At 49.1% G+C, this 23,275-nt stretch overlaps 1 protein-coding gene and 2 non-coding genes across 6 annotated transcripts in view; 1 reads left to right on the top strand and 2 right to left on the bottom strand.

Annotated features, from left to right (window-relative positions):
• PLXNA1 (plexin A1) overlaps positions 1–23,275 on the top strand; it is a 243,389-nt gene that overhangs the window by 156,283 nt on the left and 63,831 nt on the right. For all 4 annotated transcript variants that reach the window (XM_029050206.2, XM_029050204.2, XM_029050202.2 and 1 more), the window contains exons 9-10: positions 2,175–2,289; positions 14,833–15,033. In XM_029050206.2, coding sequence (XP_028906039.1) covers positions 2,175–2,289; positions 14,833–15,033 — 316 coding nt within the window. The remainder of the gene's footprint in view (positions 1–2,174; positions 2,290–14,832; positions 15,034–23,275) is intronic.
• Positions 7,874–8,011, bottom strand: LOC114806931. Its single transcript, XR_003754985.1, has one exon. It is a non-coding gene; the product is annotated as a small nucleolar RNA SNORA7 (small nucleolar RNA).
• Positions 10,539–10,611, bottom strand: TRNAK-CUU. The gene has a single exon. It is a non-coding gene; the product is annotated as a tRNA-Lys (tRNA).

Genomic DNA, 23,275 nt, shown 5'->3' with positions numbered 1-23,275 from the left:
CAGGTTGGAAGGTAAGTGAATGAGGAATGCATAAAGAACTCCACCTTGCCTGGGCCAATTTCCAAAGGTGACCATGGCCAAGCGGACATTGTCCCTGTACCCTTGGCCCAAGGAGTCTTTCCTTTCTAGGGCAACAGTCATAAGGCTGTTTTTTTGTTTTTTGTTTGTTTTTAATGGTATTTGTTAAGCAGTTACTATGTGCCAGGCACTGTACTAAGCACTGGGGTAGATACAAGCTAATCAGATTAGATACAGTCCCTCTCCCACACGGGGCTCACAATCTTAATCTCCATTTTACAGATGAGGTAACTGAGGCACAGTTAGGTGACTTGCCCAAGGTCACCCAGCAGACAAATCGCAGAGCTGGAATTAGAAACCAGGTTCTTCTGACTTCCAGGCCCATGCTCTATCCACTAGACCATGTTGCTTCTCTCTTCCTTGGAAAGGAAACATTAACAGAGTGTAAAAATGATTTCCAGCCCCGACTCTTGTAGCCTAGAATGTGCATTTGTATCTTCTAATATGAACGGGACTTGGAGGTTTGGAGAAGTCCCTGGTGTGTATAGGGGACAGGGAATGAGATTTCTGTGGGTCAGAGGTATTGATGCAGTACCTGGCTGGCTCACTGAGGTCAGAGTAGCTAACCTTCAGTTGAAAACCAAAGATCACTCAAGTGATAATAACCCAGGCCATTATTAAAATAAAAATCTTTTTTTTTTTTTACAAAGAATCGGGGTAACCGATCAGAATTGCTCATGTTCCCGGCCAAGAAAACCAAGCACCCCTGAGTTCAATTATCTGGACTTTCAAGCATGCCAAGCTGGCCTTGGGACGGTCAGTTTTTGCCAGGTTGTGGAAGGAAAGGTGCATAGCTCAGCTTCTTATGTCCTGGCTGCAGCTCTGACTCAGGTTGGCCCTAGGCGGTCAGATTCCAGATTTGCCTTCTTGCACCACTGTCTCAATCGCTCTCCTCCTTGGGTTCCAATGGAGCTGCTCCAAAAGCAGAGGGATGAGTTTCCGTCCGGCCGCAGCTCCCTTGTTTCTTCCACTGACATGTGGAGGGAGGAAAAGAGGAAACGTTGATGGTGGAGGGAGGCGAGCGAGGGGGCGGAGGAGAGGGTCGCACATGCCACATTGTAAGGGGAAGAAAGGGCCCACAGTCCCAAGATGGTAATCATGCCAGGCTGGGACCGCTGCTCATTTCCCTGTGAATGAGGCAGCGGTTTTGCGGAGGGGGGAGATTTGACCCCTGCAGCAGGATGGGTCCTTGTTCTGACTTGCATTGGCTTGAGTCACTTTTCATGATGACCCTTCCCCTCCCCCAGCCTTGCAGCATTCACAGAGCCTGTAATTCAACCCACTTGTGTGGGGTGAAGGTCTCCTCCCTCTAAGAACATGTGCTAGGGCAGTGTTTACAGGGCAGGGGAGTTGGCTTGTCTCTCTGAGGGTTGGGAAAGTGATTTCTGGGGATCTCAGGCTGTGGGATCCACGATGGGCATATGAAGGACCTGTAAGGTCCTGGCTCAGGAGCTATAGATTAGCCCTCTAGATAGAGGCTCCAAGGAGTCATGAATGAAGAACCATGAAGGTGGCAAGTTCAAAGCAAATGCAAGGAAACAGCTCTTCACCTAGTGGGCGGTAAGCATTTGGAATTCATTGCCCCAAGAAGTTGTGCAGACTGAAAATATCATGGATATTCATGGATAAAAAGTATTCGTGTGTCAGATTAAGAGATATCAGATGGTCCATCCTCGTCCATGAGAATGGATGTCCAGAGGTCAACCAGCACATGGTTCCTCCAAGCATCTGGTTGGCACTACGGGAGAGAGAATCCTAGGCTCAATTGTCACTGGATCTTAACCAGTGAAGGTGTTTCCTTAATAGTTGTTGGAAGTATAATTTAGGCCTGGAACCCTCCAGAAAATGTTCTTTTACTGATTGCGTGGAGGTACCAGGTTCTGCCCATGGTTGCCATCTCCCATCCCTGATTTAAGTCCATCTGTGGTATTATTGAGCACAGAGGGCTAAGCTCTTGGCAGAGTATGAAAGCTTTAGAAGATACAGTCTCAAGCCCAGCATTTTTAAGCTGAATAAAAGATCTGTAGTTTGAGGTTGGGGGTGTGGGATGGTCTTCCAGGACTCATCATTGGGCTTGTCCTCTTCTCTCCTTGCAGCTGCCTGTCATGCGTGAATGGCTCCTTCCCCTGCCACTGGTGTAAATATCGCCACATCTGCACCCACAATGCTGCCGACTGCTCCTTCCAGGAAGGCCGGGTCAACATGTCTGAGGTAAGGCTCCTCTGGATTGGCTGAACTTTTGGAGAAAACCGAGATGCCCACTGACCTTTGTGGGTCACTGGGCTCAGAGGGCAGAATCCGCTCTCTATCCTGTTTCCACTCCCACCCCCCATCTCAGAAGGGCCTCTCCATGTCTCTCATTAACTCATAGTTCACTTGTTTTTTTCCTTCCCATGCCCCACTTTCCTCTCTGGAACATTTTTTTTTTTAAATGGTACTTGTTAAGTGTTTACAAGGTGCCAGGCCCTGTACTAAGCACCGGGGTAGATACAAGATAAACAGTCCGGACACAGTCCCTGTTCCACATGGGGCTCACAGTTACCCTGCTTTTGCTTTCTTCTTCTCCCATTCTCCTTAGTAGGGCACTACCTCGACAGAAGCTCCAGATTTTTCTCTCCTTATCTAATCCTTCCCTCCCTTTCCCGTAATATCACCGGAGATATTGAGTTGCAAACACCTTTGAGGTTAATGATCCATCTCCCATCTCTCCTTCCTTGTCCTCAGCTCCTTTACCCGGGAATTAGCCCAGCTGGTCGGATATGTTGCAGAATCTCAGGCAGACACAATTTGGCTGGCCTGCCCAAATGGCCATTGAGCAGTGCCATTCAGGCCCTATTTCCTTCTACTGCTCCCTGAACCGACAGGCTAAGAGTGGGGTTAATAACCCCCAACCCTTCCCTATCACATGCGCTGAAGGATGAAATGCCAGTCTCTCTTGCCTGGATGCCATGTCCCCCTCTGGCTTTCAGTCGGTCTCTCATATTTGTTGCAGCCTTCTCAAGCTTCCTGTGCCTTTCCCTGGCAGCCAGGGGACAAGAGTATGGTTTTAGGCAGGTTAAGTGCCGAGCCACAGCGTGGAATGCATTCTTCTGGCCTCCTCTCCCCACCCCCCAACCGCCTCCCTCCAGCTCCCCCCAACCACATAATAATAATAATAATGATAACAATAATAATGTTGGTATTTGTTAAGCGCTTACTATGTGCAGAGCACTGTTCTAAGCGCTGGGGTAGATACAGGGTAATCAGATTGTCCCACGTGAGGCTCACAATCTTCATCCCCATTTTACAGATGGGGTAACTGAGGCACAGAGAAGTGAAGTGACTTGCCCACAGTCACACAGCTGACAAGTGGCAGACTCAGGATTCGAACCCATGACCTCTGACTCCCAAGCCCGGGCTCTTTCCACTGAGCCACGCTGCTTCTCTAGCGTGAAGGCACGCAGTCCCAACAGAGGATGTGGGTTCTAATACTGGCTCTGCCATTTGTCTTATGTGCGACCTTGGGCAAGTCACTTCACTTCTCTGTGCCTCAGTTACCTCATCTGTAAAATGGGGATTAAGGCTGTGAGCCCCATGTGGGACAGGGACTGTGTCCAACCTGATTACTTTGTATCTACCCCAGCGCTTAGAACAGTGCTTGGCACATAGCAAAAGCTTAACAAATACTATTATTATTAATAGAAATAATAAAAAAACCTAGCCGTTATGTAGGCTAAGAGATTATAATGTATCTCCAAGCTGCAACATCCCTCTCCTTCAAAGCCCTTCTAAATAACCACCACCTCCAGGAATCTGTCACCACTTGATCTCTCCCACCTTCCCAGCTAGACCATCCCCTCAATTTTAGCACTCTCATGCTCTTATCTGTTGGTTCATTTGCTTTTGATTTGTTTATCCTCTTGGTGTCTATTATTGATGTGAAAGGGCTTTGAGGTGAAAGTACATGGGTAAAATAACAGTGCCATACAAATCCAAGATATTAATCTATCTTCTCTCATCCTCTCAAAACGATTGTATATTCATCAGTTTGTGTCTGCTTGTCTCCCCCATTACCCTGTAAGCTCCTCGAGATCATTTCTTTTACTTCACCTGCCTGTCCCGCAAGCACCTCGCACAGCTCCACATTCAGTAGTTAGTTAATCCGGTGTTGGTGGTGATTGGTAATGGTGGTGTTGGTGACTGTCTGCAGTAAACCCGCTTTGAATTCTTCCCCATTCAGACTCCCCAGAAGAGAATGGAGAGAGCAGCTGATTGATTTTTCTTTTAGTCCAGTTGCCTGCTTTCTCTCAGACAGTGGGCCCATGGGCCAATACTTGTTTTGTGCCTTTCCAGGCAGCTTAAAAGCCTTGGGGAACTTTCCTTCCCGGGAAGTAAATCAGAAACTGAAATGATTAACTGTGGCGGGGCAACTTGTCTATTCTCCTAAGTAATTTGTAGAAATGCTTAGTAATTGATAGTAATTAGTTACTAATTATTTTGGTTCCTGGGTAATATATTGGCTTTATTTTATTCATGGCTTCTAGGCCCCTCTCTTTCAGCACCAAAGTTTCTTGTGGCCATGGCTGAATATTTATGATGCACTGAGCAATTCTGAAATATTAAAAAAAAAATCAGGGGTGATTCTGTCACCTTTCAGTCCCTACTTCTGGGGGCTACCTTAGGAGTTAACCAGGAGATGGGTATCTAGGAGGGCCACCTGGTGCCATTGGGCTGGGCGAGTCATTGGCTCTGACCCAGCATTCTTGTGCCCACTCTGGTCTGCCCTGGAGTGGCCCCTAATCCCTGAGGCAGCCTCAGAACGAATGCCCTCCCATCTCAAATGACTGCTGGGGTCAGGACTGTTCTGGACTGGATCGTGTAGGGCCACTCCAGGCCCTACACCATAAAGAGATAGAGGGAGAGCATTGCCGTATATCCTTCAGCGTTTGCCCCACCGCGGCTCTACCTCTCCTGAACACAATTCACTACTCTCACACCCTGGAATGATGAGAATGGTATTTATTAAGTTTACTATGTGGCAAGCACTGTGCTAAGCGCTGGGGAGGATACACGATAATTAGATCGGACACAGTCCTTGACCCATATGGAGCTGGCAGTCTATGGGAGAGGGGGAACAGGTATCTTAATCCCCATTTTGCAGGTGAGGAAAACCGATGCCTAGAAAAGCGAAGTGACTTCCCCAAGGTCACACAGCAGAGAAGTGGTAGAGCTGGGATTAGAATCCAAGTCTTGTGATTCTATGAAACCAAACTGCTCCCATGGAAGACAACATGGGTTTTGCCTCTGGGGTGAGGATTCTTTGTATTTCCCTGAACATAGCTTTTGTTTTTCTGGAGGAATGGCTGGTGTTGGTGGGAAAGGGACTGTTTTGGGGATCTCTGGCCCCATGAATAGCAAACTTTGGGGATTTGGACGAGATTCAGGGGAGTGGGTAAGTCCCGGGCCCAATGCCGACCTTTGGATGAGGCCCCACACTGCCTAGGTCTCCTCGGTAGCCCTCGGATCTGAGGTTATCCAGATTGATCAGGACCCTTGGGGTCCGCTGTTCAGCTGGGAGCACCAAGCCTTTCCACCTCTCACCAGATGCCTATTTATGGCTCCGTGTTGCTCCATGACAAAGCGTCTGTGCTCCAAGCCTCAGTTTCGGCTGGCCTGGGGTTTGTCTCGCTGACTCACTGTCAGGTCACTTTGGGTCTATAAATAATCCAAGTCTCACCAGCAGCCAGACTGACCTCTGGGGTCAGCCATCCACCTGCGGGCAGAAGACAGCGCTGGCCTTTCTTTTCAACCCTCCAGTCTGGTGTCAGGAATTCTGGTGCAGGTGCCGAGCAGAGTGATGCTAAACAGACCCTCTATTTGACTCGGATGGTGGCTGTTCCACTGAGGTGGTTCGATGAGAGGTCTTTGGGGGCAGCTAGTGCAGCTGAGGCTTCTGGTTTTTGAAATTTTGCCTCCGCTTGGCAGTGGGGATGTTAGGGCATCAGTGCGGCCTAGTACAGAGAGCATAGGCCTGGGAGTCAGGAGACCTGAGTTCTAATTCTGGTTCTGCCACATACCTGCTGTGTGACCTTGGGCAACCATTTCACTCCTCTGGGCCTCAGTTTCCTCTTCTGTGGTGTGGGGCTTAAATACCCTGTTCTCCCTCTTCACTAGACTGTGAGCTCCATGTGGGACTGGTATCTGGTACCTAGAGAAGCAGCGTGGCTCATTGGAAAGGGCCCGGGCTTGGGAGTCAGAGGTCATGAGTTTGAATCCCGACTCTGCCACTTGTCGGCTGTGTGACCGTGGGCAAGTCACTTCACTTCTCTGTGCCTCAGTTACCTCATCTGTAAAATGGAGATTGTGAGCCTCACGTGGGACAACCTGATGACCCTGTATCTCCCCCAGCGCTTAGAACAGTGCTCTGCACATAGTAAGCGCTTAACAAATGCCAACATTATTACCCCAACACTTAGCACAGTACTTCACACATAGTAAGCCCTTAAAAATGCTAGTGTTATCGTCATCATCACGGCTCACAACTGAGCACAGAAGGAACACCCCATGAGTATTGCTCCGATGGAGGCGTTGCCCTTTGCATTCAAAGTGGAATCAAAGTATCGGACACAGCCAGTCACTACAGGTCCCCTGCTGGCTGGTGATCTACAAGACTGCTGAATATCCGTGCATCTTTCTGACCCTAGAGTCTTCTTGACTTCCCAAAGTGGTCCATTGTGTCGTGGGGCCTGTTAACCGTTGGGTTTCACCGCTTCAGTGACATCCCGGTTTCAGGCTCTGGGTACCTTGACAGCTCAGGGGCTGCAGCAACAGCAAATGTCTGCCCAGGCTAACTCCCTACACCCCAAAGTCACATCCACCCAACAACCACACGTATCACTTGAATGGTCAACTGTATATGTGATTTCTGAGTTTATTCTGCTGGTTCAGCCAGATGGACTCGTGATGTATCCTTGTTCTTCCTCCCACTCCCCCTGTTTGTAAATGACTTTGCTCTGCCCGTTTTCCCTCATTAGATTGTAAGCTAATGAGGGAAAACCTGGTCATGGGTTTGAATCCCGGCTCTGCCACTTGTCAGCTGTGTGACTGTGGGCAAGTCACTTAACTTCTCTGTGCCTCAGTTACCTCATCTGTAAAATGGGGATTAACTGTGAGCCTCACGTGGGACAACCTGATTTCCCGTTATCTACCCCAGCGCTTAGAACAGTGCTCTGCACTTAGTAAGCGCTTAACAAATACCAACATTATTATTATTATTATTATTATTATTAAGCTGCATGAGGGGCTGGGAATGTGAATAGGACTTCTGTAGTGCTCACATAAGTGTTTAGGGCACTGCTCTGCACTCTGTGTGCACTCAGTAAATCCCATTGGTTAAATGATTGATTGATTGCTGGGCAGACCCCGATTCACTGACCACCATCGTGATTGGCTCTGAACTGGATCCCAGCTGAGGTTTCAGTGGCCCGGAGGGTCATGGGAGTCTGGATCCAATCCAGGGCGGAACCAGTGATCCTAGGTCTTTATAGGGATGCTCAGGTTGGACAAACAAACCGGGGTGCTTTAGTGACCTTGTCTTGCCTTACACCGTCGAGTCGTTTCCGACACATAGCGACACCACAGACACATCTCTCCCAGAGCGCCCCGCTCTCCATCTGCAATCGTTCTGGCAGTGTATCCATAGAGTTTTCCTGGTAAAAATACGGGAGTGGCTTACCACTGCCTCCTTCCGCACAGTAAACTCGAGTCTCCGCCCTCGACCCTGTCCCATGTTGCCGCCCAACACAAGTGAGTTTTGACTTGTAGCAGATTGCCTTCCACTCGCTAGCCACTCTCCAAGCTAGGAATGGAATGGGAATGCTTCTGCTTGACTCTCCCTCCCGTAGCCGAGGATGGTAGAGTACTGGGAACTCTCCAGGTGTGACCCTGAGAGGGGCTTTAGTGAGCTAGAGCCTACTTAATCCCACAGGTGCAGCTGATTCATGGGCAGGGAGAGGGATTTCTGCATTTCCACACAGGTAGCTGGAAATAGCGAGTTGATGAGCCCGTTGTTGAGCAGGGATTGTCTCTGTTGCCCAATTGTACATTCCAAGTGCTTAGTACAGTGCTCTGCACATAGTAAGCACTCAATAAATGTGATTGAATGAATGAACTGTGGGTTACTGTTTTCCCCCCACCAGTCTAGCAAATCCTTTGAGTTCAGGGCAGGATCCTTCTAGCCAGAGACCACTCTGGGGATGGAGGTGGTTATCGGGAGTGGCCTCCAGGTCAGGAATCTGGACCAGTCTTGGGTTGTCCTCTAGATTTGTAAACTTCTTGAGGGCGGGGTTCGTTTCTTCCAACTCTATTGTATTGCACTCTGTCAAGTGCCTAATACAGTGCTTGACATACAGTAAGTGCTTAATAAATACCATTGGTTGAACGATTCCCCTATCCCAAGAACCCTGGGGTGACCCGATCACTCACTGGCTCCCAGGGTTGGCTTTTCTGCAAGGTCAGGAATTTCCACAGGGATTCCGAGTTGAACCAGATTCTCAACCGCCTGCGTGTCGGGGAGGGGAACGATGAGCTGGTCTCTGCTCACTTCACCATTTCAGTTTCCCTAACCCAATTCAATCAACCTGGACAGGGCATTGGAGATCCAGGTTAGCTGGCACCATCCTGACTTTAAGAAGCTTTGCTGTCTGCAGTTATTATCCTTGCCATGCTGACTCAGCCTCTGTAGGTGATGCCCTCAGAGGAGGTTCAAAAAGAGGGCGTATTGTGTGGAGAACCATGTCTTGAATGGAGGAACTGGGAGCCCGAGTCCTCCTCAGATCCAGCCCGTGGAAGGTCTTCATTGCATGATGACTGCACAGAGCACTCTAGCCATTGCTGGGCAGGGAGTCAGCTGGGAAACAAGGGTCATCTTGGAGCCTTGAGCCTCCTACTTGAGAGAGACTGAGAGATATTGGTTTTCCAGCTCACTGGGCATGGCCTTAGAGCTCTTCCTATCAGGTGGGCATGGAAGGGCCGAAACATGGCTGAGTGGTCAGTCCCCTGCCTTGGGTTCTGTTGTCTCATCACTGACAGGAAGGACTGGGAGCTTCAGGGGACACTTGGGAGTCTCTCAGGGGTGGGTGGGGAATGTGTCTGTTTATTGTTATATTGTAGTCTCCCAAGCTCTTAATATAGTGTTCTGCACACAGTAAGTGCTCAATAAATACCTTTGACTGACGAACTGGGTGTGACCCATGCCACGGGATGGCCACCGTTTCTCTCTCATCCCTCTGGGAGCTGATGTTTGGCCCTCTGCCCACCCTTCCCCTGGATCTGGCATGACCTTTTCTCCATGGTGCCCGCTCTGTCTTCCATATGAGGACATGGGCAAGATGGCTTAGGGCAGGGAAACACATGGCCCACCTGGCTGACAGCAGAACGTAACCCGCCTGAGATTTTTCGCAAAATGTTTTTTCCCTAATGAGCTAGTACACCCCTGAATCACTAGGCCAGTAGAGCCATGTCAGAATTGTGATGTACCCTGACTGAATCCACCCCGAAATCTAGAGAACAGTTCAGTCTGTTCAATACCGTAGTCTCATTGACTTGATCAGCATTGATCAATGGCTAGCAATAGGCTTATAACTGTCTACTTTTGTCCTCATAAAGTTGATTAAACAGTTTTTTAAACTTTTGTCATTACAGCTTAAAAAAAATCCATATTTCTGAATAGCTAGCAGGCTGCACTTCACCATCGTTATCAATAAAAGGCATTCACATGGGCTACACATATATGGATTTCTGGTCATGAGTCCTGCTATTGAACCAATCTGGATGCTCCAGGGTTAGGGACTGCCCTGTTTCTGTGCCCCATTTGGACCGTTTCCTTCTTGGGTTCCCCTGGCAAACAAACTTGCCTACCTCAGTTAGTCATCCCTGGACACCAGCCCAATATGGGACCTTTTTCATCATTGGTGGCACCCAAAGCCTTGTGTCCCTCCTGAACAGACCCCCTTCTCCCTGAAAGGAGCTTTCTGAATAAGGAGAAGGTGGGCCATCCTATTGGGAATAGGGCAGAATGGGAATGAGGCAGGATATAGGAGACCACTGGAATAGGAGGGGGAAAGGAGGTGGGGAGAGGGAGACAGAGGTGTTCCCCTCCCCATTGTGCTCTGGCCAGGTCCATTTTTGGGTTAGTATGTGGCCACTGAGGAATAATGTTGGTATTTGTTAAGCGCTTACTATGTGCAGAGCATTGTTCTAAGCGCTGGGGTAGACAAAGGAGAATCAGGTTGTCCCACGTGGGGTTCACAGTCTTAATCCCCATTTTATAGATGAGGTAACTGAGGCACAGAGAAGCGAAGTGACTTGCCCACAGTCATACAGCTGACAGGTGGCAGATCCGGGATTAGAACCCGTGACCTCTGACTCCAAAGCCCAGGCTCTTTCTTTCCACTGAGCCACGCTGCTTCTCAAAAGACTTGCGCCCAACGTGGGGCACGAACCCACGACCCTGAGATTAAGAGTCTCATGCTCTACCGACTGAGCTAGCCGGAAGAGAAGCAGCATTGCCTAGTGGGTAGCACATGGACCTGGGAGTCAGTAGGACCTGAGTTCTAAATCCAGCTTTACCACTTGTCTAATGTGTAACTCCGGGCAAGCCATGTCTGCACCTCAGTTACCTCACCTTTAATATGGGGATTTAAGATGGTGAGCCCCATGTGAGGCATGGACTGTGTCCAACCCAATGAGCTTGCATCTACCCCGGTGCTTAGTACAGTCCTGGTTCATTGTTAGCGCCTAACAAGTACCATAAAAAAAACCTGTTACTAGCATGGAGGGTGTTGAATCACATAAAATCCCAAGGAAAGCCCTTGGAAAGAATCTGGGGTTCTGGGGTTGGGGTAGTTCTAACTCCAGACTCTTCTTGTGTCTGTGAGTTTGAGCTCCAGGGGCATGCTCAGACCTGGGCTTGCAGGCACTGCCGCCCCCAGGGCTCTTTATTTGGTTTTAATAACAGCATAGAGAGATAAGGGCCCCGGTGAGAGTCGGGACCAGCTCGGTTACCAGCAATTACTGGCTACACCGTTCTGAGATCAGGGCCAGATTAAACTTCCATCAAATCATATTTACAGAAGCTGTCCTTCCTCTGCACAGTGAGTTATCTGGAAGGAGCTTGAGGCAGGGAAAATCTCTTTCTCTGAGCTGAGAGCATGGGTCAGAGACAATAGGCAGTGAAGGAAGGGATTCAGTGTTCAGCCTGGGGCTCTGTTCTTCTGAACCCACCACCCCCCCCTTCCTTTTTGAAAGCCCCCTCTTCCTCCTCCTGTTCCACCTCCTCCTTCTCTTCCTCCTCCTTCTGAATCTCAGTTAATCCCGGGAGCTCCCGGTGCCTGATGGGTGCGCTACCTTACAGGATACTGTAGACTCTTGGTAGGGGTCAGAATTAGACAGCAGCAGCTGGATCGCTACCCCAGTGTGTCTCACTGGTGCAGCACACGATGCCCACAGCTGGAAAGAGTGTTGGCTCCAGGCCTCCATGCTCCAGGCCAGCAAGGGGTTAAGCTAAGGCAGCCAGCTGGGGGGCTGCTGTGAATGAGCTGCCTCATGAAAGTTGCAGGAAAAGCTGGCCTCGGAGTTAGGGAACGGGGAGAGAGAGTGTGTAGTGGCAGTGGGTGGAGGTGGGCAGGGCTCGGCTTGGGGAATGTAGGTCAAAACATCTCCCTGGGGTTGGCTTTCTTGGACGGCTGGCAGGAAGCCCTACACAGCGGGCTGAGGCAGGACGGCTCAGCTCAGAGGGCTTCCCAGCCTCCTCGCTAGAGCCAGGTGCTTCCTGTTTTGGAGTTGTGGGGGGGGACACTGAGGAGGGGTGGGGGAGGAATATTTTCTGAATTAGACACAGCTCCCTACAGACCGAGAGCACATGATGAAGGGAGGAAGCCCGGGAGTCCCACGGCAGCTCCCGCTGGCCCAGGGCATTGCTGGGGCTTTGGAGTCGGGGGCCGTATGTACTCACAGGTGGGGGTGAAGGGTGCCCCTGAAGGGGCATGTGGGAGAGGAAGTGCCTGGAAGTTTCTATTCTCTGGGTTGGCTCTTTCCTTTGTGTGTCTGTGTCCTCTGCCTGCCGGTCACGTTCACTGTGTGCTTGTGGGGACCCCCTCCAAAGCACAGCACCCAGCAGGAATAGCTGCCCTTGCTAATCGATCCCGAAAGGAGTATTGTCCTTTGGAGGTGGGAGGACAGACACCAGTACATTCTGAGAGGGTGACCCTGACAACTGAAAAGACACCCTATGGGCAGTTGTCCTCCTGGGGAAGAGGGGAGGGTGGCCAGCAGGGGAATGACAGCAATTCTACCTTCTATCACCAGAATCGGCCTCTGCTCCCTCACTGCTGTGGAGAGAGCAGGAACCTACCTCCTGGCTGAGGAAGGTCAAGGAACCTGCCTATGGCCAAGCTAGGCCAAGCTCCTCAGGAAATATAGCCAGTTCTCAGGGCAAAACACATCTAGCAGGGAGGCAGTATTGTCTGGCCGAAAGAGTGCTGATCTGAGAAGCAGGAGACTTGGGTTCGAGCCCTGGCTTTGCCCTGGCCTTCTGTTTCACCTTGGGGAAGCCACATAACCTCTCCGCCCCATTTCTTCATCTGTAAAATGGGGTTACTAATCCCTGCTCCGCCCTAGCACACAGAGATGGTTTGAGGACAAAGGAAATAACAGATTGAAAGTGGTTTGAGAAAGAAAAGTGCTATATGAATTCAGGGTGGTAGTATTTAAAGATGGGCCCTGAATAACTCACATGTGCGCGCACACACACACACGTAAACACATGCATGTGCCCCGCCCCTCCCCCTTTCCCCCCACCCCCCCCCCCCCCAATGTGAGCTGAGCTGTTCAGCTGGGCCCCAAGATGGTCTTTCTGGGAGCAGCCTGGCTGGGTTATTCCTGCTTCATTCTCCATTGCCACTTACTGAAATTAGCATCTCCCTGACAGGCAGAAAAAGTAAACTTGAGTTTCTCCATAAAGTCTGGGAACCGCCGGAGAGCTGGGTCTGAGACACCCTCCTCTGGGGACCCAGTGATTTTGATTCCCCGATTGCCTGGTTTCAAAACACACTATTATTTTTCTCTATTTAAAGGTAGTTACTCCGAGAAGCCTGGCTCCTCGGGCTCCCAATCCCCTACTGGGCTCAGCACTGCAAGGAAGACAGGGGGATTGCATCAGGTTATCTTTCCCGAAGGAACCAGCGGTGGGACCTGGAGCTGTTTTTCCACCTGCCCTGGGCTATTTTTACGCCCTCTCCCCGCTCCCCCGAGCCCTGTCTCCGAACTGGCAGCCCTCTGTGGAGAACTAGTGCTGAGATCCAGGGCCATGGCACGGTCAGGGAACCGAAGCAGGTTATTCCTTGAGAGCTCCCCTTGCCTCATGCCTTGTTCAGAGGTGTCTGGGAATTGTGCCTGCCTGTATCCGAGTCAGGCTGATGCTTTTCTCCTTGGGATAAATGCGGAGACTGCGCTGACGAGATAAAGTGCCTGACTGGGGGCACGTGCCCATTTTGGAGCCTGCTGCTTTGACTTCTGCCCCTCTAGGTGGTGAGCCCTTTATGGTTGGGGAATGTGTCTGCCCAAATCTGTTATATTGTACTCTCCCAAGCACTTAGGACCGTGCTCTGTACACAGTAAGCTCTTAGTAAATATCATCGACTGATCAATTGGTTCTTCTGTCTCAATTCTTTGGCTTCTGTCGCCTCTGACTTTGGACTTGTCAGGAAGGCTGAGGCCGTGGTCATCATCACCAACCATGTTGCCCGGGGGCCAGTTGTGTGCAGAACCCTAAATTAGTCTTTAGGGTCCCAAGGTATGAGGCAGGATCCCTGCCTTTGAATCACGTCCATTCAAATGGGGGAAGATAGTCAAGAATATTCAAGAGCAGGAGAATAGATATGAATAATGCACAGGTGGGTACCTCAATTACAAGTAGACAAATTAAGTGCATTGGAGTGGCCAGGTGGTTGATGGGATGGCATAAATGGAAGACTGGGGGATTAATCTAGGAGTGGGTCCTGGAAGAGGTGTTTTTTGAAAAGGGCTTTGGAGGAGGAGAGGGACATGGTTTAGCGACGTCAAGGAGCAAGCTATGGACTCTTCCCTCTCCCCGGGTCCAGGTGGGCTCCAACTGTTGGGTACATTAGTGATTTAGAGTGCAGAGGTACTCTAAGAGGCACTGCTTTCAGAATTTGGGGGAAGGCTGGGAAGGCCAAGAGCTCTGGGTATTGGTCTGGTGACAATTGGGAGTGGAAGTGGCTTCTGAAATCAAGTCACCCACCAGGTGAGTGAATTGGGTAAGCCGAGTCCTATTCTACTGCCCCTTCCACCTTCCATGGCGACCTTGAGTTTGATCTCCATCACTTTCCTGCTTCCTTGCCTTGTACCTGGGGCCTTATCAGGATCACGTATAGGGAGCAGACAAGTCACGGGGAGATTGTTGTACCATAGAACCCTAATAGACATTATCCCTGCCCTCAAGGAACTAGGTATCTGCAGGGAGGTGGGAAAGATTACTTTAGTGCCTGTTTTTTTGCCCCCTAGATTGTAAATCCCTTGAGGGCAGGGATCATGTCTAACCTGTTGTTCTCTCCCGAGTGCTCAGTGGACTGCACTACACCCAATAGGTGCTCAATAAATACCATTGATGATGGCTTCTTTCCCCAGCATGGTGGGTATTGGGGCGCTCATGTAGTGCTGTGGCTTATGCATCTTCTTTCTTGTTGCTCCCTCCAGGACTGCCCCCAGATCCTCCCCTCCACCCAGATCTACGTGCCCGTGGGTGTGGTGAAACCCATCACCCTTGCAGCCAAGAATCTGCCCCAGCCGCAGTCGGGGCAGCGAAACTACGAGTGCATCTTCCACATCCCCGGAAACCCCGCTCGCGTCACGGCGCTGCGATTCAACAGCACCAGCATCCAGTGCCAGAACACATCGGTGAGTCTGCCTCCTCTAATCCTACCCTGGGACTTTGGGAGACGAGACTCCCTCCTGGTCCAAAGCCCTCATTTTTGACTCAGCTGCAGGGAGGCTAGATCTGGCAGGAAGAGGTGTCTTGGAAAGGAATGAGGGCACAGAACCTGCACCTTCCTCCTTCATCCTCTCTGCCACCTAGAGGGTGGCTCACCTGCGGTGTGCAGTTGTTCCTGTGATGGGTAAAATGAAGATGGAAAGAATTCCTGCTCGGTCCCCTGGGGTGGTGGGTTTGGGCGACCACGGTCTCGGAGCTGTTGGTCTAAGCCTCCTACTAGCCCCTGAGATTGGGCCCAGGCTCACACGTGTCCCATCTGTTTACTTTCTCCAGTTCCCCTCCGTGATTCCCCCTGCTGGGAGCTCTGGAGGCGCTTCTTCCAGGGATTCCCCAGAATTCCCCTTCCCATCAGGAGGCCAATTACCCTGTACACACCACGTGCCTCATCTCAGTTACTCCTGATTACTACCTCTGGGGCTAGAAATGAAGTCAGTTAGCAGGCCTGGCTAGTCAGTTGGTGTTTCGGGGAGAAGAAGAGGGGAATTACCAGCGACTGCAGCCCGAACAGCCTCTTCTTCCTCACGAAGGCACCGAGTTTAAGATCCAAGATTTTCTCCCTCTGCTTCAAGGCCAGGCTGCCCCACATTTCTTAGCTTTCCTTATCTTCCCCCTATTTTCCTGCTTTCCTTCTCCCTTCCTCATTTCTCCCAGACTACCCATACTCCCCTCTCCCATTTTCTGTTTATCTAGTTGTGTTCTCTGGGCCTAGGGTGGACACTAACCACCCTCAAAAATCCTTTGCCAAACCAGAAACCAAAGGTCTTTGTAGGGTACGTGATTTCATGCAGTTAGTTCATTAAGAACACCATAAAAAGGTTCTCTGTGGAAATCTGCAGACCCTAGAGTGTATTGGCTGGTAGAACCCTGTCCTTCTTCCAATCAAACGATGGTATTGAGCACTTACTCTTTGCAGAGCACTGTACTAAGTGCTTGGAAGAGTACAATACAACAGAGCTGGTAGACATGTTCCCTGCCCACAAGGAGCTTACAGTCTTCAGGAGAAGACATTGTTCCTTGTTCCACTGCCACTGTGTTTCCCTCCCAGGCTCCTATGAAAATGGGCACTGCTTCTGAGCTGTGAAATTCCAAATATGCAGGCAGCTTGTGCTATATCCAGACTGGACAGAGGACAGATCAGTTGCACATCACAATGGACTGTCTGGTATAAAACCATACTAAGAGACACTCTGTGCGATTCGTGACTCTAATCGAAAAGATAGATAGACAAAATAGCCATCTGGTGGAAATGGTGGACTGATGGAAACTCGTTGAGCTGATTGGTTTTGTAGCTAGCTGTAAGTCTGATGTAAATCACTTTCTTTATCTGTACAATATGTATGGGCCTATGTTAAGCCATCAGTGTTGCCTCACTTTGATTGCTTGATCGTAAATCCCTGTGGGGCAGGAATGTTCATTCATTCAATCTACCCCAGCGCTTAGTACAGTGCTTGGCATGTAGTAAGAGCTTAACAAATGCCGTCGTATTTATTGAGCACAGCGTGGCTCAGTGGAAAGAGCACGGGCTTTGGAGTCAGAGGTCATGGGTTCGAATCCCGGCTCGGCCACTTGTCAGCTGTGTGACTTTGGGCAAGTCACCTCACTTCTTGGTGCCTCAGTTACCTCATCTGTAAAATGGGGATTAAGACTGTGAGCCCCAAGTGGGACAACCTGATTCCCCTGAGTCTACCCCAGCGCTTAGAACAGTGCTCGGCACATAGTAAGCGCTTAACAAATACCAACATTATTATTATTACTAAACACTTGGGAGACATATTCCTTGCCCACAATGAACTCACAGTCTAGAGGGGGCATCTTTAATGTGGCTCTTTAACTGGAATCTGGCTGTTTACCTTTTGGTTTCAATTCCAAACCCAGGCCTGTGCATATGTGGGCACTTGATACTGAAGAATTGATAGGAGAGCTTGTTCTGGGCCGGAAAAGTGTCTGCTAACTCTGTTGTGTTGTACTCTCCCAAGCACTTAGTGCAGTGTTCTGCACATAGTAAGCACTCAGTAAATACCACTGATGGGTGGATTGAGAGCAGTGGGGGGAGGAGCCCCCCATCGGCTCCTTACAATCTCCCCCTTTGGCAGGACGAGGTACTGTTTCAGGGCAGATCAGACAGTGGTATCATTAGCCGTTGGACGGAGAGTTGTAGGGAGAGGAGTCTTCGATTTGGGGGAAAGGCAGAGCTGTGACTGTATGGTTGCTTGGCCTGCAGTATAACTAGTTGGATCTTTAGAAAACCACATTGGAGCAGTAATAGAGCATCTCCTGGACTCAGTCCTGGCAATGTCTGAGCACTCTCTGTTTGCAGGGCACTGGATGACACATTTAGGGACATCGGGGGAAGTATAAGACATGATTCTGGCCCTCAAAGAGCTTACAGTCTAATAGGGAAGACAACTGGATGTAAGTGGGTGAATATTAAATAAGAGTGTGAGAACGGATCTGAGTTATAAATCCAAGCGGACAAATAAATACACAAGAATTTTTTTAAAGAAATAAGTACAGCGGAGTGCTGGGTTGGTCGAGGGGCTAGCATGCCTGGGGAGAAAGAAGGATTAATCAGAGAGTTGGTTCTGGAGACAGATTTTGAAGGAGTTTGGCAGAGCTGAGGGGAGGGATCCTTTCTGGTAGGGGAAAGGTGTGAGCAGTGGCTTGGAGGTGGGAGATTCTAGTGTGAGAGACATTTAGGAGGTGTTTGCTTGATAAGTGCAGAGAGCATGGGCTGGACACAGTCAATCAGTGGTATTTAGTGCTTCTTGTTGTATAGACCACTGTACCAAAGACTTGGGGGAGGGTACAATACAATAGAGTTAGTAGACACAATCCCTGTCCTCAAGGAACAAAGTAAGGGAACATATAGGTTAGAGGGAACCACTTGATAGAGAGTCTCAAATATAATGTTTAGTAGTTACCTCTCTCACTAGGTCACATGTATAGGCATTTTTATCCTTGCAGATTGTCTCTTTGTATGACTGTGTCCTTCCTGTCTCCCCATCAAGGGGCTGGAGCTGGCTTTTTTTTTCCTTTACTTCCACCACGATGCCTAGGAAAATGATCTGAACACACTTGGCACTCAGTAGAGTCTGACTGACAGACTGACTGATGTCAGTGCCTAGCTGATGGATGGCCTTCTAGCCATCAAGAAGGGGAAACATCAAAGAGGTGTAATTTTATTACTTTATTTTTTGTGGAAGTGAACACAGATGCCAGTTGGGCTGGACCAAGGTCATTTAGGCCCTTGAAAAGGCAGATCTGGATTTGGGACGGGGGCAGTCTCTAGATAGGGAACCCCCTCCCTATCTCCTGCTTCATATGGCTGTTGACTCTCCCATGATGGCATTTGTTAAGCACTTACTATGTACCAGGCACTGTACTAAACGCTGGACTAACAGTGCTAACCTTGTCTAGACTGGGCTGCTCTCTCATAGATCGTGTACTTCTGCCTTGATACTAGGTTCTACCTTTCCATTTCTCTCCTCTCACCGAAATCTGGAGAGACTTGAAGTTGGTGCTTTAGTTAGACCCAATCAGGGAGCCCCCTTACTGGTTCTTTGAATATTTGAAATCTTAAAATCTCCGTGGGAGGACGGCTGACCTTGTCCCCATTCTCTGTCCCTTCCTCTGGGGTGAAAGATCCCAAAGGAGGATTAGAATAGAATGTGGAATTGATGACCAGTCTCTTTCCACTCCTTTATACCATCCTCATGATGTAAATTTAACTGTGGGCTGGGGAAGGGGGCCTCTTCAGCTTATGGGCCTGACATGGTTCAGGAGGTCAGGTTGAGATGGAGGCCTTAATCAAAGAGAGCTTTCAAAATAGCATGCATATAGATGTACTGCCATCATTCTTTCCCTTCTATTCCCGAAAACGGACAGTAGGGATTAGAGGGCAAATCTTAAACCTTCCACGGCTTCCAGACAGACAGTAAAACCTACCAGAATCAGAAATTGGACCCAAACAGGCAAGTGTCATCCTCTCAGATGAGAGGAGTGCAGCAGCCAGGCCGTGACAGCTAGGATAGCTGGTAAAAGTGGACTGAAGACCCTCTTGCTGACTCATTACTGCAGAGCTATTTCTTAATACATTCATTTTTTTGCTTCACGCTGTTTCCTGGGGGGTTTTAAGCTCTTGAGTAAAGGGTTTGCATGGGATTTACTAGAAAGGAAAGAAAATGTAGGAACATAGACTGTAAGTTCCCTCTAGACTGCTGTGGTCAGGGAGTGTGTCTACCAACTCTGTTGTGCTGTTCTCTTTCCATGTGCTTAGTACAGTGCTCTGCACACAGTAAACAGTAAATACCATTGATTAATTCACTGATGAAGGCCTCAATATTTCAATAGAATCTCTTAAGAACCCTTATGAACCTGGCACCTTTCCTGGAAGGACCTCCAAGTACTACTACCTAGGGCAGCAAATTGCATTCATCTTTCACTGATGGGGAAACTGAGTCACAGCTGGGAGGAGCAACATTCCTAAGGTCACAGAGCCAACTGGACTGACAACTCCCTCATCCCTTCTCCTAGACCTCTCACCTGCTTTCAGTCTTTTGATGGTTTGGCTAAAGCATTCTTCTTTGTTAGGGAATGTGTTCTTTGACCCCAATTTACTGGATGGTCTTGGTGTTGAGCAGCAGGGAGAAGACTGGGGAGACTTGAGGCATTATCTGAATGTGCCCAGGGGAGAATTTACTCCCTTACCCAGCACTCCCATTAATTTATATTAATTAATGTCTGTCTCCCCCTCTAGGCTGTAAACTCCTTGTAGACAGGGAACATATCCACTCGTATTCTCCCAAGCGCTTAGTACAGTGCTCTGCAAATAGTAAGCACTCGGCAAATTCCACTGACTGATTTGAGTCCGTCAGCTGTCACTGCACCCAACTCTCCTGGCCAGGGCTGTCTTTCCAATGGACCCACCCTTTTACTCAAATTAGGAGAGGCTTCTCCTCTGCTCCTCCTCTCCCCTTCAGCCCTGAGCCCACACTAACCACCAAAGGCAGACCCTTAATCCCTTCATTTCCCAGGGACAATCAGAGGTGGAGTCAGCCTTTTGATTTCCTGCCTTTTCAGTTAACACCTTGCTCCCGCCCCCCCCACCCTCCCATTAAACATCCTCAGTGAAATCAATCAATCAATCGTATTTATCGAGTGCTTACGGTGTGCAGAGCACTGTACTAAGTGCTTGGGAGAGTACAATACAACAAAGTTGGTAGACACATTCCCTGCAGCTCTGTTGGCTGGTCTTGCCAAATTGACATACCACTGTCCTCAGCCTCGCTGTCCTCTGGATTGAAAAATTCAGAAGCATATTTGATAGTTTCATGTGAAAATACAGTCACGCAGCAACCCGGAATGAAGACCCTTGGTTTAAATGGAATTGAAAGTCACATTGGCTGCATGGAAGAGCTCTGAGAGGCTGCCAGTCTCTCTGAATACTGCCTTACCAGGAGGACTTTGACTTGACTTAATGCATGAATTCACTCAGCTTCCCTTGCAGGCCAGCGTTATCACCGAGACATATTGAGACACAGTGGAGGGAAAGTGACTTATTTCTGACCAGCCCATGAATAGGCAATTAGCGACAAGAATTCTTTCCTCCCAGCTTTCCTCTTTGCTTCACCCCTTTCCTATGCTGCCAAGGAAATGCTTGTGCAGCTGGCAGCTCTCTCTAGACTAATTCCCTCAGCCAATCAATCAATCAATCAATCATATTCATTGAGTGCTTGTGTGCAGAACACTCTACTAAGCACTTGGGAGAGTACAGTATACCAGCATAACACACATTCCCTGCCCACAGCAAGCTTACAGTCTAGAGGGGGGAGATCTAGAGGAGGAGACAGACATTACTATAAATACCAACATTATTATTACTATGCCAACCTTATTATTACTATGAATACATCAATCATAGATATGTACATAAGTGCTGTGGGGGTGGGAGGGAGGGAGGGATGAATAAAGGGAGCAAGTCAGGGTGATGCAGAAGGGAGTGGAAGAAAAGGAAAAGAGGGCTTAGTCAGGAAAGGCTTTGAAGGGAGAGGGGAGAGTGATTGTCGGATATGATGAAGGAGGGCGTTCCAAAACAGAGTCAGGACGTGGGTGAGAGGTTGGCGGCTATCTAGTCGAGATCGAAGTACAGTGAGTAGGTTGGTATTAGAGGAGTGAAGTGTGCAGGCTGGGTTGAAGTAAGAGAGTAGTGAGGTGAGGTAGGAGGGGCCAAGTCTATTAAGTGCTTTAAAGTCAAAGGTAAGGAGTTTCTGTTTGATGCGAAAGTGGATGGGCAACCACTGGAGGTTCTTGAGAAGTGAGGAAACATGGACTGAATGTTCTTGTAGAACAATGATTTGGGCAATAGAGTGAAGTGAGTGAGGAAAGATAGAGGCAGGGAGGTCAGCAAGGAGACCGATACAGTAATCAAGGCGGGATAGGATAAGTGCTTGGATTAACATGGTAGCAGTTAGGATAGAGAGGAAAGTTCAGATTTTAGCAATGTTGTGGAGGTTGAACCGACATGATTTGGTGACAGATTGAATATGTGGGTTGGATGAGAGAGAAGAGTCAAGAATAATGCCAAGGTTATGGGCTTGTGAGACAGAAAGGAGGGTGGTGCTGTCTACAGTGATGGGAAAATCAGGGGAAGGACTGAAGGTGGGAAGATAAGGAGTACTGTTTTGGACACGGTAAGTTTGAGATGACAGCAGGACATCCAAGTAGAGATGTATTGAAGGCAGGAGAAGATGCAAAACTGCAGAGAGGGAGAGAGATCGGGGCTGGAGATAGAGATTCGGCTTTCAACTGCATAGAGGTGGTAGCTGAAGCCATGGGAGTGAATGAGTTCTCCAAGGGTGTGGGTATAGATGGAGAATAAAAGGGAACCCAGAATTGAACTTTGAGGAATGCCCACAGTTAAGGGGTGGGAGGCAGAAGAGCAGCCCGTGAAAGAGGCAGAGAATGAGTGGACAGAGAGATGAGAAGAACTAGGGGAGGACGGTGTCAGTGAACCCGAGGTTGGATAATGCTTCCAGGAGAAGGGGTTGACAGTATCAAAGACAGCTGAGAGGTTATGGAGGATTGGGATGGAATAAAAGCCATTGAATTTAGCAAGAAAGAGATCATTGGTGACCTTTGAAAGGGCGGTTTCTGTGGAGTAAAGGGGACAGAAGGTAGATTGGAGGGGGGGTCAAGGAGAGAATTGGAGTAGTGGACTGTAGTGGACCTTGAGACAGTGGGTTTAGACAACTCATTCAAGGAGTAGAGGAATGGTAGGAGGGAGGTGGGGCGATAGCTACAGGGATCTGTGGGGTCAGGGAAGGGTTTTTTTTAGGATAGGTGAGGACATAGGCATGTTTGAAAGAGGTGGGGAAGAAGCCATTGGAGAATGAACAGTTGAAAATGGCACTTAGAGAGGGAAGAAGGGAGGGAGCAAGTGTTTCGATAAGGTGCAAAGGGATGGAGTCTGGATGCACAAGTGGAGGGGATGGATTTTGAGAGAAGGCAGGAGATCTCCTCTTGAGATACTGCTGGGAAAAATGGGAGAGTTGAAGAGGGGCAAGAGGAGGGAGAGGCAGGGGAGATTTTAAGGCGATCACTCCTGATAGTTTGAATTTTCTCAATAAAGTAGGTGGCCAGGTCACCCAGTTCCATCTTGACTGTAAGCTCTCTCTAGACTTTAAGCTAAATGTGGGCAGGGAACGTGTCTAATAATAATAATAATTGTGGTATTTGTTAAATGCTTACTGTGTGCCAGGCACTGTACTAAGCGCTGGGATGGTTACAAGCAAATTGGGTTGAACACAGTCTCTGTCCCATGTGGGGCTCACAGTCTCAATCTTCACTGTACAGATGAAGTAACTGAGGCGCAGAGAAGTGAAGTGACTTGCCCAAGGTGACACAGCAGACAAGTGGCAGAGCTGGGATTAGAACTCATGACCTCCCGACTCCCAGGCTCATGCTCTATCCACAGTTCCATGCTGCTGTACTGTAATAATAATTATGGTATCTGTTAAGCACTTACTATGCGCCAGGCACTGTTCTAAGCACTCGGGTAGATACAAAGTAATCAGGTTGTCCCACGTGGGGTTCACAGTCTTAATCCCCATTTGAAAGATGAGGTAACTGAGGCCCAGAGAATCAAGTGAC

Source organism: Ornithorhynchus anatinus, chromosome X1, assembly GCF_004115215.2.
Source record: "Ornithorhynchus anatinus isolate Pmale09 chromosome X1, mOrnAna1.pri.v4, whole genome shotgun sequence".
NCBI classification, from domain to species: Eukaryota; Metazoa; Chordata; class Mammalia; order Monotremata; family Ornithorhynchidae; genus Ornithorhynchus; species Ornithorhynchus anatinus.
Note: the sequence above shows the minus strand (reverse complement) of the source record. Positions and strands in the feature narration are given on the sequence as shown.